Here is a 16,947-nt window from a genome sequence, read left to right as displayed (position 1 = left end):
AATAATGTGAGATCAGATTTAGTTTTCTGGGTTGATTCAACATTATCCTCTAACTATGTTCATATTTCAGTTCAGGTGTCTAAAGTATTTTTTGAACACACTTTCATTTCTCACACCATTACTGTATCTGCACCCTGATGTGCTGCTCCTCTGGGGATCTGTTGGATGGCATTTTTTCATCAAGTAGTTGATAGCTAGCAGAACACATTTAATGTAGCCCTTTAGGAAAAACTTTGAATGAACTGTCTTGCCCATTATCAGGCTGTTAATTTGTGTTCAGAATATTAACCCTCTCCATGGTTTTTCCCCAAGGTACCCACAACTCATCCTCTGATGCTGCCATTATAGTGTGCCTGGGGACACCTGGCTGACCTACTTGTCCTCTGCGAGGTGGTCAGGGGTTTAGTTGTGTGATGTGTATGTGCAAACTAAATCTCCTTCCTCTGATAAGAAAGACCATTTTTCAGATTTCCTTCCAATGCCTGATAACAAGAACCAGTATTTATTTATTATTTTTATTTTATTTTTTTAAACAGACTGATCTATTTGAAATAGAAGGTTCTCTTTCTCTAGTTCCTCCAAATGGTGGCAACTCACCACTCAATGTCAGGATCTCTACAATGTGTGATAACTAGTTCCTATTCGTTCCCTCTTTTTATGGGTTTGTGGTTTGCATGCAGCTTACTGTCCTCTGGGAGAGACACTTATGAAATAGGGCGTGTGAAAAAGGAGTCCTACAGAGCTCAAAAGTAAAATAATTCAGTAGGGACTTCATCAGTGAGAGCAGATAAGTAAAGGCACTTGATATCCTGATGCCATTTGTGAGTAAGAAATTAAATTTAGTGCTTGGTGGTTTGGATTCTCTCTATAATCCATACCTACTGCTGCTGTGAAGGGAAAACATTTTAAGGACAAAAGTTGTTCCACCTTCAGGGTAAAGGTAATGTACAATGGGTTAAAATTTCAGGAGTCTAAATTGAGTTCTGATTAGGTGAAAAATATTTTGGTGATTTTATTTAGGAGATTTTTTCTTTAAATTAGGCTTCAGATTTTAAAATTAGTTCTCAATAAACAATCAGGTATATAGAGTCTGTGCTTTTTTTTCCTTCTTTAACTATCAGGGTCCAGTTCTTTGGATTTCCCCCACAATTTTGGTTATGCTTGTGTTCACTTATTCATCCCTCAGAGAGCTCATGTGGCAGAGCAGGAACATGAAGTTCCCCTAGGTTAAAGTACTGGAGACCATTTTGTTCAAGTTTCAATCAAGTCAGTGCAAGGCATGTACATTTTAGGCGAAATGTGCTGATGTGAATGACTTCATTTTGTCCAGCAGTTGGCCTGGGAAGGAGGTGTGTAGCTGTTTGGGAGTATAAGGGATCACAAAAGAGAAGCCAGGCAGTGGCAGGGTGCAGTCTGCCTGCTCCTGCCCCTCACCGTGAGAAGGAGCCAGTTGAGCTGAGTGGCAGAGCCAATGCCTTTCACCAAGTTGAAGGTTCCCTGATCCCCGACCTGATGCTGAATGTGTTGGGTCTTGCCTAGATAGGACTCTGAGAGTCCAGAGCCTCTTCTTTCTCATGGGCACAAGACGGAACATACTTGCTGTTGATCAAGGACATTATGAGAAGCGGCATGATGTCTGGAAGGGGCCTCAACTCTAATATGATTCACATGTTCAAATCTGGTTCCAGTTCATACCATCTGTGTGACTTCTGTGAAGTTACTTAAAAACTCTACATCTCAGTTTTCTTGTCTGTAAAACCAAGGTATTACGTCTATCTGACAGGGTTGTCAGAAAGAAATAATCAGTGCAGATCTGTAGCATTGGTGCCAGGCAGCTGGGAGGTACCCAGAAAGTCTAAGTCAGCATGTAGTCCTTACGGTGTGCCTGCCTTTGCCAGCCCTGTTTGCTGCGGTTCAGAGGGGCGGGTGAGGGGGTGAGTGAACCTCATTGACTCCACCATCAGAGAAAAAAAAACAAAGCATGATTTCTTCAGAGGGGGTCAGAAGCTTTATTTTATGCAGGATAGTGATTATGGCTGTTCTGTGCTAAAAAGGAAAAAGAAAAGAAAGAAGCTCCTGGGTATACCAGAACAGCGTGCTGCCATATTCTCAAGGAAAGCCATTCGGCTCCTCTCACATTAAAATGTAAATGTATTTGAAGTCAATGTAAAGGTGCAGTGATCTCACTTTTAACTCTGTTATATACAAGGTGAGGTGGCCCTTTTCTGTCACTTCTCAACCAGCTATAAATCTATAGCAGTTCCTTTCCCATCCCAACCTCTAGCTCACTCAAGGAATCCCTCCTCTGTGGCAGGACCAGGGTGATGGATAATGGCTTCCCGGTCCTCGTTGTTACCCCTCCTCATTTCTGGCAGGCTCCCCTGGCTCATCTTGTCAACCAGTGCCTCAACTCGTAATTCTCATCAGTGTTCACCACAGTCCAGTGATAAAATAATGGACTGCCATGTTGTATGAGAGGGTTCCTATTATCTTATGCTAGTCTTCTTAGTACCTCCAACCCCATTAGAGTAATCTGAGGGTACCTCTTCAGGGGGTCTGGTCTATGGAGTACCTTTTCATGTCTTCTATTTGGTTCTCATTCCCAAAGGGCTCGGGAGACCAGGAAGGTGAGAAGTGCTGGTTCAAGAAATAAAGGCCTGGGAGAGACAATGACCTTAAGCTAATTTAGTCTGTTATGTCTCCATGACCATTAGCTTGGCACCTCTTCAGCCGCAGGAGCCACTGCTCATCAAGGGGACTGGGACATTTATTAATGGAGACCTGTCCCCTCTCAAGCTGGATGCAGGATAGGACATCTAGCCCTGTAAGAGCCATGTACACAGAGATTAGCCCTGTGGAAATCATACTAGAATTCAGGAACATTCAGGACTAAGCGTAAGTAAACACTGAGGTTGAGAAGCAAAATGCCTTGTTCAAAATGCCTGGGGCATAACTTTCATTTTTAAATTTCTATTTGTGTTCCTTGCCCAATGTTCCATCGGTTTCTTAATGCTTTTCTTACTGACTTATTGAGTTTATGAGTCATATAAAGCACTTGTAATTTGATGTAAATACTTTTTTATAGTTTTTTTTTAATCTTTAATTAATGTAGGGGGTTTTGACACCATGCAGGCTTTAAACTTTTAAGCAAGGAATTTTTTTATATTTCTCGTGATTTTTTTATTTTGCCTTTTTAGCTTAGGCAATAAGAGAAAGTACTATATATTAATCTATATTTTATTAGGAGAGATTTTTAAAAATAAACAATTAACTCTTTAATTCATTTCAGTTTGATTTTAACATAGGTTGTAAAGTGAAGATTTTATTTTTTTCCCCCAACTAATGCCCTGCACTAGGAGCTTAACCATATTAGTGGTCATGACCCAGCAAACCAGGTGTTGACTTGGGTGCTATGAGAGTCATAAGAATGAGAAAAGCACATCCCACCAACCTTAGCAATAAAATGCCAGATTGGGGTGACTTCACAAGCCTATGGCATCAGGAAAGGGTACAGACTGACCTCCAGCTATGGCACAAGGAGGACACACACTGCCCATCCTGGCCCAGTGCACAGCTCACCTCAGATGGGACCTCCCATCCTTTTTCTTGGTTGACATTCAGCTACTAAGTTGGCAAGGAGCATAAACTTGCATGCCCACCTAATATGCCATTGGCGACAAGATAATTGTATTTCAATGCATAGCAACCAGATGAAATAATGGTTGAATTATGCTTTCAGTAATCAGCTGTCTTATGTTGACATGTGCTACTTCTTAGGCCTAGATTTAGTCTCAGAGATACTCTGAATTTACCTCAAGTTAGGGAAGGAGTTAGAGGTGGGAGTAGGAAGATGATTGAGACAGTGTAGGAAAACTGACATTTTGAGGCAGTGCAACAAGTTATTGGATGTGTCATGGTGTGTGCTTTGAATGTCTTTTTGAGACCAGAAGGCCTGTATCTGTACTAATTTGTGGAGAGTCCTACCATTGAGGCAACAGGAAGAACTAGTTCCTCAAGCAAGAGTCACATGAGAAGGAAGCAGTCTGTCCAGAGACCCTGATTTGTTCCTTTTGAACACTGTCTCCATTTAAACTTTAAACAGCGTCATTGAGCCGTGGAGAAACAGCCATCATGGAGTAGAAAAGAGGCAGTGTTTGCTGTGGGGTCTTCTCTGAGTCAAGGAGCCACACTCTGGAAAGTGATCCCCTCATCCCCAGAGCCAAGGGAAAAAGGCATAAAATTACTTCATCATGTGATGTTATCAACTCTTTTGCATGCGAGGTTCTACATGCCGGGAGCGACTCGTGTTGTTTTCCTTGAGGTGTGTGTGCTGGACATTTCCTAAGAGCAAAACTACAACATAAGAAAGTAGCAGGATGTTTGTGTCTTTGACAGCAGTATGAAAGAGACTTAAAGAGAGGCTATTAAAATTAATTAGACTGTTCATAAACCAGGAAGAAAAGATGCCAATCCACTGACATGCCTCCATTCCAGAGGTTGTAGGAAATAAAATAAATTGAACCAAAGGTCATGGTCAATAGAACAGTGTGTGATCTGTATAAATGAGTATTTGAGTTCCTTTAAAAATGTGTGAAAGGGCCCTGGCCGGTTTGGCTCAGTGGATGGAGCGTGGACCTGTGGACTAGGGGGTCCTGGGTTCGATTCTGGTCAAGGTCATATGCCTGGGTTGTGGGCTCAGTCCCCAATGGATGTTTCTATCTGTCTCCTCCTTCCTCTCTGAAGTCAATAAAGAAATATATATTTTTAAATATGTGTGAAAAGCTATTTGCAACTTTGCTTTATAAGAATATAAGCTGCTCTAGCCAGTTTGGCTCAGTGGATAGAGTGTCAGTCTGCAGACTGAAGGGTTCCAGGCTCGATTCTGGTGGGGGGCACATGCCTGGGTTGCAGGCTTGATCCCAAGTGTGGGGCATGCAGGAGGCAGCCGATCAATGATTCTCTCTCATCATTGATGTTTCTATCTCTCCCTCTCCCTTCCTCTCTGAAATAAAAAAAAAAAAAGAGGAATCATAAAGAATGCTTTTAAAAAATAGTAATATAAGCTAATATGCCCTTGATGTGTGGTTTCCAGCTGACTGTGTATGGCTCAGTTATTCAGTATAAAGTTTTGTTAAATGTTTAGATCTATTGCAGATTTCAGGATGATTGGACACTTTTTTGGATCAACCCTTATTTGTGTAAAGTCAGTATTTTCTCTGCAAGCACAGTAAAGTTCTATGTAATGGGCTGAAAACAAGAAAAGGAACATGGTGTGAGCTCAACTGCCATCAGTGCTGTTGCAAGATTTTATGATTAGGTACTAGTCATTAAAAATTGATGTTTGTTCTTTCTTTTAGGAAAAACTATGTCTACCCCATCACATCCTTGAAGAGAAAGGCCTGGTCAAAGTGGGCATTACTGTTCAAGCATTGCTAGATGTAACTATAACGAAGGCTGTATTCACATGAAACCAACTCCTGTCCTTTGGGTCGGCCCAAACCCTTCTCCCATCAGAGATCCTGAACTCTGCTCTCGGCACCAGTTCCCCCATCCTCCCACCCATTGCCTGTGTTCATGAGTCTAGTTGCATTTAAGGGAGGACCTAAGAGAAGATATTCTACCTTTCAGAACTGACCTCCGACATTAAGATGTGACAGGTATTTATCTTGAAGCCAGTGAGGGAGCTGGTTACGAAGAGCTAACAGCACATCAATGCCTTTACAACCTCTTGCACCCCTTCCATGCTCACCCACTGCCATTACCAAAATACCAAGCACAACTACTTTGCAGCAACATGCACTTGTTTCACTAAAGCCAAACTCATTGTGTATTTAGTGGGGGGATGAGGGAGGGACTCAATCAAGTTTTTCATCACCAAATTTTTCAAGAGATTTCTTGAGACCATTGCCTTTTAAAAATCTATTTTCGACATACAAAATATTTATATAAATATTATTTATTAGTGAGTTGTTATTCATCCTTTGGGTGCAAATTGTAAATTAGGAAACTATTTTATTACTGCTTTTTTGTGGTTAAACACTTTTTAAATTATAAATATTGAGTTATTTTTTATCCTCTTTGGTGTGCATTGTCTGGGTCTCAATAATCATGTTTTCTGGTATATATGACTCAGAAAAATAACAGGTGCTTCTATGACAAGACCTGTTTTCTGGGGAGGCATTACTTACACTTTGGTTTATAGAACACTGGTCTTGTTTATATTTCTGCATTCCATCCAGTTTCCTACATTCCAGCAGCCCTGTTGTTCCCTGATACAATAAACTGACTGAAATCAAGAGAGCGCCCCAAAGTTATTTGTAAATAGCTGTGATGAGGAAAAATACATTAAACTTGAAGATAAAATGTGAACAGTTATTTTTTGGATTCATACTTATTTTGCTATACACAAAACATTCACATTTTAACACAAAGAAGTAATGTGTTAGCATCATGTATCTTGAAGTATAATTTTGCACTGTAACTTGGGAATTAAAGTCTAGTACCAAAGGAAATAAGGAAATGGTATAGGAAAGTGGAGATGATACTAAGTTTATTGTTTAATCAAAAAGTTTCTTAAAGGGCAGCTTCAACTGAGAGTGATCAAGAGTTACGTCAGACACATAGACCTGGACCGGGAAACCAACACTTCCTACAACTGCCAGTTTTCAAAGAGGAAAAGATTTTGAGATGTGGACATGCTCATGTTATTGTAATTTAGTTGGTGGCTTTCAGAGTAGCCCATAAAACACTGCAAGGTTCATGGTCTCTGGAGTGAAACTATAAAAGTAAGTCAGTAAGTTGGTGAGTTAGCTGCATGCAAAAACGGGTGGGGGTACAGGGGGATAGGACAGGGCTAGGGGAAGGTTGCGTTTGTGAGGCTGAATGGCCTAGCAGGGAGCTAGTTCAAAGGAAACGTGACTAAAAGAGAGCCAGCAATGAAAGGTACCCGTGTTGGTCTGCGAGACTCAGACAAGACCTCCCAGACAGGACAGCCTGTTGGTGGGCAGTTACGTGAATGAGCCTTCACCCTGCTGTCCCGGATATTCCAGTCAGTCACCTTTCACAGGCTTGTGAATTGCCTCTTCACCTCTGTGTAAAGCCATTGTAAGCTTTTAGAGCAGCAGCAGCCACAATTTGTAAGAGAAATAAAAGGTGAACACAAAAGAAAACATAACAAGAAGATGATGTGCATTGAGCACAATCTAACATCAGCCAAGGGCAAGGTGAGGGGTTACTGACATGGTGGTTTGCATTTGCAGCTTTCAGTTCTTTCCTATTAAATGTACTGTGCACTTTAACCTAACTTAAAATATATTTTAATATTTTTCTGTACTGCACAAATATCTGTTGTCAAATAGCATAATGATGTAAACAAAGTAATTTTGAACAAGGAGTGTATTCAATATAAGCAACATTCAGAGGTTGATTATAGAAATAGGAGTTTTGATTGCTGCAACGTGATGGGCATTCAGATGCAGGGTCCTGAAATATTTTTTTATGTGTATATATGGCAACATGAAGCTCTGTAATCCTTGTTTTGAGAGATTTCTTTTTCAAGATTAAAAATTTTTTTTATATTAATCTTCAGTATTTTCTTGTTGTCTATATAATACAAATGGCTTCTATATTTTGTAAAATGGCTTTCTTTCTTTTAAATGCAGCCCTTGTGTAGCTAAAATATCTTTAAGATCGTTGTACACTGTTTATATGTGCAATAAAATGTGCATTGCCAGCTAACAGTGCCATCAGTGGACAGAATGTATGTAGTGCAAAAAGCCTTCCTTTTCTTATTTAACGGCCATTAAAACTTTGAGTGTGAACAAACCATTTTCTGATTGACTTACCCATGTGATGCAAAGGTTGACACTGGTCACGACAGAAATCTTAGGGGGTCATTGTTTAAAAAGATTGTGACAGTCATCTAGTGCATGTTTGTGTGTGTGTGTGTGTGTGTGTGTGTGATTTCCAAACTAAATCTTACCTGGAACCACAGAACATACAACAGTTAAAATAGAGTTAATATGGTGGGATAGGAGTGTCCCTCCACCTATCCCTTGGGTGGTGGCTCCAGAATTTTCTTAGCGAAAGCCTGAAGGTTCTGTGGTGCATGTTGTAAAACACAGGGTCTGGTCCTCCTTCCTCAACTGCTTCCTGTGGAATCTGACACTGAGAGAGTAAGTGGCTCACGGCTGGTATGGCTCAGTTGGTTGGAGTGTCGTCCCACATGCCCAAAGGTGGTGGGTCCAATCCCCATCGGGGTGTATATGAGAGACAACTGTTCAATCTATGTTTTACTCTTCTTTGTACCTTCTTTCTCTCAAAAAAGAAAAAAATAAATAAGTAAACATATCCTAAGGTGAGGATTTAATTAAAAAAAAAAAAGAGAGAGAGAGAGAGAGAGAGAGAGCAAGTGGCTGCTTTGATTACACTTCCTGTAGATCTGGCCAGTGTTACTGTTTTCCCCCATGGACAGCCTGCCTGTGATAGAAGAGCAGCTGCTTTGAAGAATTCATGTCAAAATAGTGACGGATTGTTTCTGTCTTCTCATCCTAACCCACATACAATAGACACAGACCTGAGACCAACAGCCTGAGCAAGAACTGCAGTGACGAGTGTCAGGTCCTCTACATTTAAGATTCACGTTCAGCTATGCCTGGCCCATGATGTTCTCATTGGAAATGCTGCTCTTGTGCCAAACTTCAAAACCTCAGTCGTCTTAGTCTTCTGCACATCATAGAAGTAAGGGCTTCACAAACACTTTGCATTGGAAGTTGGCTGGAGCAACTGAGGAGTGTGTGAGGGCAAAAAGAAAGATGGCAGCAGGAGCACTCGGGAGAGCCTGGCAGGAACATGTTTGCAATAAGTTCATCTATGCAGTTCCGCCGTATGGCATTGGCCACAGCTGGGAACTATCCCAGAGACCGAGTTCTAGCCAACAGCTGTACCTGGGGGCTTCTCAGTTCTTGCTGGGTTAGCCTGGGAGACCTGGGCAACAGTGAACCAGTAGAGCTGGTTCTCTTAATTTTGCATCTTCCAGGAGGTCAGCTAGCAGAGATCAGGCCACATTGAATCTGGTATTATCTTCAGAATTGGTACTGCTTGAGTGTGGGGCATGTATGTAAAGCAGGATTCTACCCTAAACCACTGTCTTTACTCCCCACATGCACATGCTGATTGACCACCACAATGGCCAGTATTTTTGAGTGGCTAGTGTTTTTTTCTGAATCATAAGTACCATTAAATCAAGGCTGCTTGTCTATTTTGTTCTCAGCTAATTCTGTTAGCAAAAACAGTGCTTATGTAGTAGGCTTTGAAGAGATGCCAGGTAGGAGAATTAATCAATTTTGCATACATTATCTCAGAAATTCTTACCAAAATGCTATATGAAAGGAATTTGTAGTAGACACCTATGGAGTTACCCACCTAATACCACTTTCTTCTAGGAAGTTAACCCTGCCTTATAGATCATGAGGTTTTTATGATTCTTGCTTGACACTGCTTACCTGGCTATTGTTTATTGGTTCAGCAGCAGCCACCTTATTCACAATTGACTTAGTCTCTTCCCCAAATGCTGTTTCTGACCAATTAGATCAAGCAAAGACTCAAAGACTCCAGAGACCCACCTCTGCCTGCAGATTGATTGGATTCAGTCTTGAGTAGCCCTAAACAATGGTCCACAGGTGGGGTGAGAGGTTTCCAAACAGAGTGGGGCAATTGCTTCTGCCTGGAGGCTCATTGGTATCCTCAATCTCTTAATGGGCCTCAGAAACTTCACAGAGTGGGACCAGGGTTTTCCAATAGAGTGGGTCAACTATCCTCCCCCAGGCAAAAACTGCCTGAATAGCAAAGGTCTGCCTGAGAAAGATGATCTCCACAGCAGGAGGGAATGACTCAGCACAGGAAATTGGCATCTGCCTTCTGAGCTCTAACCCCAGAGCCCCCAACCCTGGCTTATGTTTACACAGCTCCAATCCACTCTGCCCTCCCTCTGCTGGATCCCAAAGTGGGTGGCTGCACTCAAAATTCTGTACATTGGCCCTTTAAGAGGGTGTCTGCATTTCCAGCCGTCTCTCCCTGACAGACAGTAACCCTGCTGCTTTTCACAGCCAGATGTTATGTGGGCACCTTTCTCAGTTCTGGTGCTCTCTGCTGGGGGCCATGCTTGGGGTTAGACCCTAGTGTTCTCAGTAGCAACCCCCCCCCCCCCATATCTCTCTGGAACTTCAGCTGCTGTCTAAGGGAAGCCCAGCCAGCTCTTTCATGTCTCTGCCCTTCCTACCAGTCTATGTGGTCTCCACTTTCCATCCTTGGTTATCAGGGTTCTCTCCAGCTAGTCTTCAGTTGATTATTCAGGATAGTGTTTTTGTATTTTAGTTGTAATTCCAGTTTGGTCCTGAGATCATGTCTGTGTAGAATCCATTTACTCCACTGCCATTTTCCCTTTTTCGTTTAATGGTGGCTTTACTGTACTGTTTCTTAAAGGGACGTTTAAAAGGATTTTATATCTATCATAACCCAGGAAATCTGTCAATTCCTTTGCCTACTTTTGTACCTGATTCTGTCAGGTGATTTTTAGAAGCACACAAAATTAATTATTAGGTCATTTTTAGGTTATTTATTGTTTACTCTAAAGTTGATGAGATGGTTTCTTATAAACATACTAGAGGCCCGATGCACGAAATTTGTGCAAAAGTAGGCCTTCCTTCCCCTGGCTGCTGGGACCTGAGCTTTCCTCGCAGCCCTGACTTCATCCGGAAGGACGTCTGGCCTAATTAGCATATTATGCTTTTATTATTATAGATGCATCTTTAAAAGAGAAATATTTTGGTGGGGGAAACATTTTACATTTAGGCATATATCAAGATTCATCTCTTTTCTGGCCAATATTTGCAGCACATAGCAGCTCAAATTTATTAGCTTCCTAAATATCTTCAATGGTCAATTCCATGTTGTAACTGAAGGTCTTTTTCTTTATTACAGTTATCCTTGGCTATATGTCAGCAATTATTTACTGAATATTTAAATGTTTTTGTGTTTACCCTGCAACTATTTTCTTATAATGAGGTACCAAGTTGGCTATATTACAGTTCCCGGTTATTCAATCTAGCTGTTGCTCTGAAGGGATTTTGCAAATATAAAATCCCTAATCAACTGATTTCAAATAAGGATAATTTTCCTCACTTAGTTAGAAGATCTTAAAAGCAAGACTGAAGCTTCCTCAAGAGATAAGAAATTCTGCCTATGGACAATAGCTGCAGCCCTTGCCCATGGAGTTCCATTCTGCTCAAGAATACATCTTTGACCACAAGGGGCGGCGATCTTGTGTCTTGGAGTGATGGTCAATTTGCATATTACTCTTTTATTAGATAGGATCTGCTACTAGCTATTCTTCTATGACTAAATTCTCAACTAATACACTGACCTTAGGACCACATAGCATTTTCTTTACAAAGGAACTACCAACATTAAAACATTTGTGATTTACATAACCTTATTAGAGAAAAGTAGTGTGTGTAGACTAGAACAGTTTTGTACGTAGCTCACTACAGGGCTCAATTTTCACTAATATTTAAGTAGCACTAATTTTTAAAACAACCTAATTTATATTTAAAAAGTACTAATTTTATAACTTTAAGAACCTGATGTCTTATTCCATTACCACATAATACACGTTCTTATTGAATGTTTAAAATATATACACTTTGTGCTCTTTAACAGAAAAATATATATTTTTTAAAACAACCAGATTTCATCTATCATGTTTCAAGTTTATCCATTAAGTTCTTAAAGGAACACAATCTGGTATTACAAAGAGACTGATTACTTTTCTTGGTGAACTCAACAAGCTAAATTTCTACATGTAACTAAGAGAAAAATCTTTGTTTATAGTAACACATGAAACTTATGTTTCCTTAATAGCTATTTTCAGATAATTCATATTAATTCTTATATTTGAGATACACCCATAAACCAATGTCCATAAATCTACTTGGCTCAAAAGATAAGAAGTATCATTGGATTGGATTTAGGAAATCTGGCTCCTAATCTTAGGTGTTCCACAAATAACTGTATAATGAGAAGGAAAATTCACTTAACCTTTCTGAGCCCACTTCCTGATTCAAAGTTAGCATGTAATTATTAAATGACTACTAGAAGCCAAGCAGTTGCTAGACACTGGAGATATAACAATGGACATGACAAAAACAGTCTGCACCTTCAGAGGCTTAACCTTTTGCACTCGGATGTCGAGTGTGACTCGACACGGTTAGCATCGGTAGCAGGAATCGAGAAAAAAGCGAGCGAGTGCAAAGGATTAAAGTATGGAAAGGTGAAGAGTTCGGGCTAAATTACTTTTAAATCCTCTGTTCCACAGTTGGCATTCTGATTTGAATGGGATTACATTCATATTGTGACCTGAGGTCAAACAACGATATTTCCAAATGACCAAAAAAACTATAAAGTATTATGGATTTCCCATGTGAACACTGGTAAATAACTTTTAAAATCAGAAGAAGGTTTCATAATTTTATTCAGAAGGTGATTCAACTATAGAATGAAGCATTTTTAGCACTATGAAATACAATGTTTTGAAATCTTTTTCCCTGCAATTATTATAATTTTTATAATCCTGAAGAGATTCTCGTATCTGAAGTTTTTTTAAGCATTCAGGTATTTTGCATGATGTCTGATGTGATCAGTAATAAAGGTAGCAATGAAGTAGTAGCTATGATCATAACCCTAGAAGACAAAATAGAGAGATGATAAGACATTTATCCACCATTCAGAAACACTGATATTAGGGACATTAAATCTCTCATCTCAATTTGTTTATAAATAGCCAAAATATTATAATATGAAGCAGGTTTATAATCAAAATCAAGCTTACACTGTACTTTAACATTTTCACTGAACATTAAAAGAGCGGCAAAAATATGAAGAAAGCCCGGCTGGTGTAGCTCAGTGGTTCAGCGTCAACCTATGAACCTGGTCAGGGCATGTGCCCAGTGTGGCACGTGCAGGAGGCAGCCAATCAATGATTCTTTCTCATCATTGATATTTCTCTCTCTCCCTCTCCCTCTCTGAAATCAATAAAAATATACTTTAAAAATATGAAGAAAAATTAAACATTCTGCATAACCTTGTTTCTAGATGCTGCCATTTATATGCAAAGAGAGGAAATAACACATTAATTAAATGTACAGAGTAAAGCAAGGACTAAAAGAATCAGAATTTAGAGAACTCAGAAACACGGGTAAGAAGTTTCAACTCACAAAAGAAATGCACTAACAAGGATAGGAGAGGGAATGTTAAAATACAAAATGAGCATACATAAACAATATAGAGAAAGAACACAAAAATACCCAAATGATCGATTACTATTTGGGAAGCCAAACAGTCATCATAAATCTTGTTAAGAATTCCACCTACGCAGTAAAAGCATACCATATCTCTTCTTAAGGAAAAAGGAATAATTCATTAAACTTTAACATCCTTCAGCAATAAATCAAACTGGGAAAAAGTTAATAAATTCTTTTGAAAACTACTATAAAACAGAGAGAAAATGTAATGTGCCAGGCAGTTGAGTTGAAACAAGTATCAATCTATCTGGGCAGTTAAAACCATTGGTATAGGTTAAATGGAAAGGCAATCCTCCTCAAACTTGGCTTCCAGTCGAGATGACAGTACAGGTAAATGTGGTCCTCACATCCTTCCACAACCACATAAAATTACAACTAGACTACAGAGCAACCATCATTGAGAACTGCCTGAAGCCTAGTTGGACAGAAGTCCTATAACTAAGGATTTACAGTACTTAAGACTAGTTAGTGGGGCAGAGACAAGGAACAGGCAGGTCTCAACACCCCCGTGTAGCGGATAAAAATCAGGAGGGATATCTCTGAAGTTCCCCTGCAGAGTGAGGGGTCCTGGCCAGAGTGCAGGGTTTCAGTGCCAGAAGAGAACTCCCAATAACTGCTGGCTATAAAAACCAGTGGGGCTTATGGATGAGTAAGACAGAGGGCTGCTGGAACCCAAGGCATTCCTATTAAAGGGCCTGCATGAACTTACTCAGACTCACTTGCTCTGAGATACAGCTCTGGGTCAGCATCTCAAAAGGCACCAGGAACATATGAGGAACTGAATCACCAGGCTTCAGAAGGCTGGAGGGGCAGCTTTCTCCCTGACAAAAGTGCTAACAGAGGCCACTGTTCCCTTGCTGAGTCCTCCCCTGCAGGAGCAATAGCCGAGTCTCCCCTCCAACCCCACTGGGTGATTCCTTGAGACTCTGCCCCACTTTTTAGACCCACCCAAGTGGCTCCCAGTGGCTCTTCCATAAAAACAATCTGTCTTGGCTCATGCTGTGAACTTTCCTAAAAATCTCTCAAAGGTCCACAAACCCCAAACAAGCAGCATCTGGCCTCGGCATGCCCCATACCATAGCTAAGTGGCCCCAAGCCTGGCACTAGTGGCAGTTAGCTTCAGTTCCCCACCTAGCCTCCCCCAGGTACCTCCAAGACCAGGATAAGTAGTAGCTATCTACAGATCGCTCAGTAGCTCATGCTGGGTGGCCCTGAGCAGGACAGAGGCAGTGGCCTGCATCTCCTAGGAGGCTCAGTCAGCACATCTGGCTTCAGATCACACCAGAGCACCACCCGACCACCTCCACCAGTAACACTCTCAAGGGGGTTACTTGATGGGCACCAGAGTCTTGCTGAAGTGAGTCCTGTTCCATGGGGTCGACTCATTGAGAATTTTAATGAAGAGATAAAAAACATAAAAATGGAGATAAATAACATAAAAAAAATAAGTCTGAAATTAAGAATATAATAAATAAAACGAAGAATAAATTAGAGGGAATCAACAGTAAATTAGATAAAGCAGAGGACCAAATCAGCTATTTGGAAGATAAGGTAGCAGAAAAACACCCAATCATAACAGCAAAAAGAAAAAAAAAGCCCAGCCAGTGTGGCTCAGTGGTTGAGTGTCGAACTATGACCAGGAAGGTCACGTTCAATTCATGGTCAGGGCACATATTCAGTTCGGGGGCTTGATCCCCAGTGTCGGGCATGCAGAAGGCAACTGATCAGTGATTCTTTCTCATCATTGATGTTTCTATCTCTCCTCTCCCTTCCTCTCTGAAATCATTAAAAATATATTAAAAAATAATAATCTATAAAAATGAGAATAATGTAAGGAACCTCTGGGATAATATCAAGCATAATATTTGCATCATGAGGATGCTGGAAAAAAGAGGAGAGACAGCAAATAATTGAAAAAAAGAATGACAGAAAACTCTCTAACCTAGTGAAGGAAATAGACATACAAGACCAGGGAACACAGAGAATCCCAAACAAAATGAACCCAAAGAAGCCCACACAAAAACACATCATAATTAAAATGCCAAAGGTTAAAGACAAAGAGAGAATCTTAAAAGCAGCAAGAGAAAGGCAGTTATTTAGCTACAAGGAAGCCCCCATGAGACTCAACTAGCTGATTTCTCAACAGAAACTGTGTAGACCAGAAGGAAGTGTCACGAAATATTCACAGTGATAAAAAAAAACCAAGGACTTATAACCAAGACTAGAGGCCCAGTGCAAGAAATTCGTGCACGGGGGTGTGTGTCCCTTAGCCCAGCCTGCACCCTCTCTAATCTGGGACACCTCGAGGGATGTCTGACTGCCCGTTTAGGCCCAATCCCGGTAGGATCGGGCAGAAACGGGCAGTCGGACATCCCTCTCACAATCCAGGACTGCTGGCTCCCAACTGCTTGCCTGCCTGCCTTCCTGATTGCCCCTAACCACTTCTGCCTGCCAGCCTGATCACCCCATAACAACTCCCCTGTTCATAGCAGCACAATTTATAATAGCTAAGATTTGGAAACAGTCTAAGTGCCCATCAGTAGATGAGTGGATTAAAAAACTATGGTACATTTACATAATGGAATACTATGCAGCAGTAAAAAAGGAAGAATATCTTACCCTTTGAGGCAGCATGGAGTGACCTGGAGAGTATAATGCTAAGTGAAATAAGCCAGTCAAAGAAAGACAAGTATCACATGATCTCACTCATATGTGGAATCTAATAAATAAACTGATGAACAAAAATAGATCCAGAGACATAGAAGCATGGAGCAGACTGTCGAACCTCAGAAGGCAGGGGAGGGTGGGTGGAAAGATATCAATCAAAGAACTTGTATGCAAATATGCATAAACCATGGACACAGACAATGGGTTGGGAGGTCGGTGAGCTGGAAGAGGTCAATGGGGGAAAAGAGGAACTTATGTAATACTTTCAACAATAAAGATAAAAAAATAAAATAAATATCACTTTAATAGAATTGTACACTTGAAATCTATATAACTTTATAAGCTATGTCAAATTAAATGAATTGGCACAGTCTTATAATACTCACTTAATACTATAAGAAACAAAGAGGTCGAATACCTAGTCAATAAACCAATTACTTAATTTCTTATTAAAAAAAACAACCAAAAAACAAAAAGGCTATAACAAGACAAAGAAAAACCCAGCAATCCCATTTCTGGACATTGATCCAAATAAACCCAAGACACTAATTCAAAAAGATATGTTCATTGCAACATTATTTACAATAGCCAAAATATGGAAGCAACCTAAGTGTCCATCAGTAGATGAATGGATGAAGAAGTGGCGAATATATACAATGGAATATGACTCAGCCATATAAAACAATGAAATCTTGCCATCTGCAACAACATGGATGGACTAGAGGATATTATACTGAGTGAAATAAGTTAGAGAGAAAAAGACAAGTGGCATATGATTTCACTTACATGTGGAATCTAAAAAACAAAATAAATAAGCAGAACAGACTCACAGATACAGAGAACATTTTGACAGAAGAGGGTTTAAGGAAAAGAGTGAAAAAAATAAAGGGATTAAAAAGTACAAATTGGTAGTTACAAATAG

At 40.3% G+C, this 16,947-nt stretch overlaps 2 protein-coding genes across 8 annotated transcripts in view; one reads left to right on the top strand and one right to left on the bottom strand.

The window, feature by feature from the left end:
* LRCH1 (leucine rich repeats and calponin homology domain containing 1) overlaps window positions 1-6,835 on the top strand; it is a 225,996-nt gene extending 219,161 nt beyond the window's left edge. For both annotated transcript variants that reach the window (XM_054719758.1, XM_054719757.1), the window contains one exon: window positions 5,358-6,835. In XM_054719758.1, the coding sequence (XP_054575733.1) occupies window positions 5,358-5,468 (111 nt within the window). In that variant the 3' untranslated portion in view covers window positions 5,469-6,835. The remainder of the gene's footprint in view (window positions 1-5,357) is intronic.
* Window positions 6,836-12,511: 5,676 nt separating this feature from the next.
* Window positions 12,512-16,947, bottom strand: part of ESD (esterase D) — a 29,125-nt gene continuing 24,689 nt past the window's right edge. For all 6 annotated transcript variants that reach the window (XM_054719753.1, XM_054719751.1, XM_054719750.1 and 3 more), the window contains one exon: window positions 12,512-12,738. In XM_054719753.1, the coding sequence (XP_054575728.1) occupies window positions 12,658-12,738 (81 nt within the window). In that variant the 3' untranslated portion in view covers window positions 12,512-12,657. The remainder of the gene's footprint in view (window positions 12,739-16,947) is intronic.

The sequence above is a fragment of the Eptesicus fuscus genome, chromosome 8 (genome assembly GCF_027574615.1).
Source record: "Eptesicus fuscus isolate TK198812 chromosome 8, DD_ASM_mEF_20220401, whole genome shotgun sequence".
In the NCBI taxonomy this organism is placed as follows: Eukaryota; Metazoa; Chordata; class Mammalia; order Chiroptera; family Vespertilionidae; genus Eptesicus; species Eptesicus fuscus.
The sequence above is the reverse complement of the archived record's forward strand: the minus strand, read 5'-3'. Positions and strand labels throughout refer to the sequence as shown.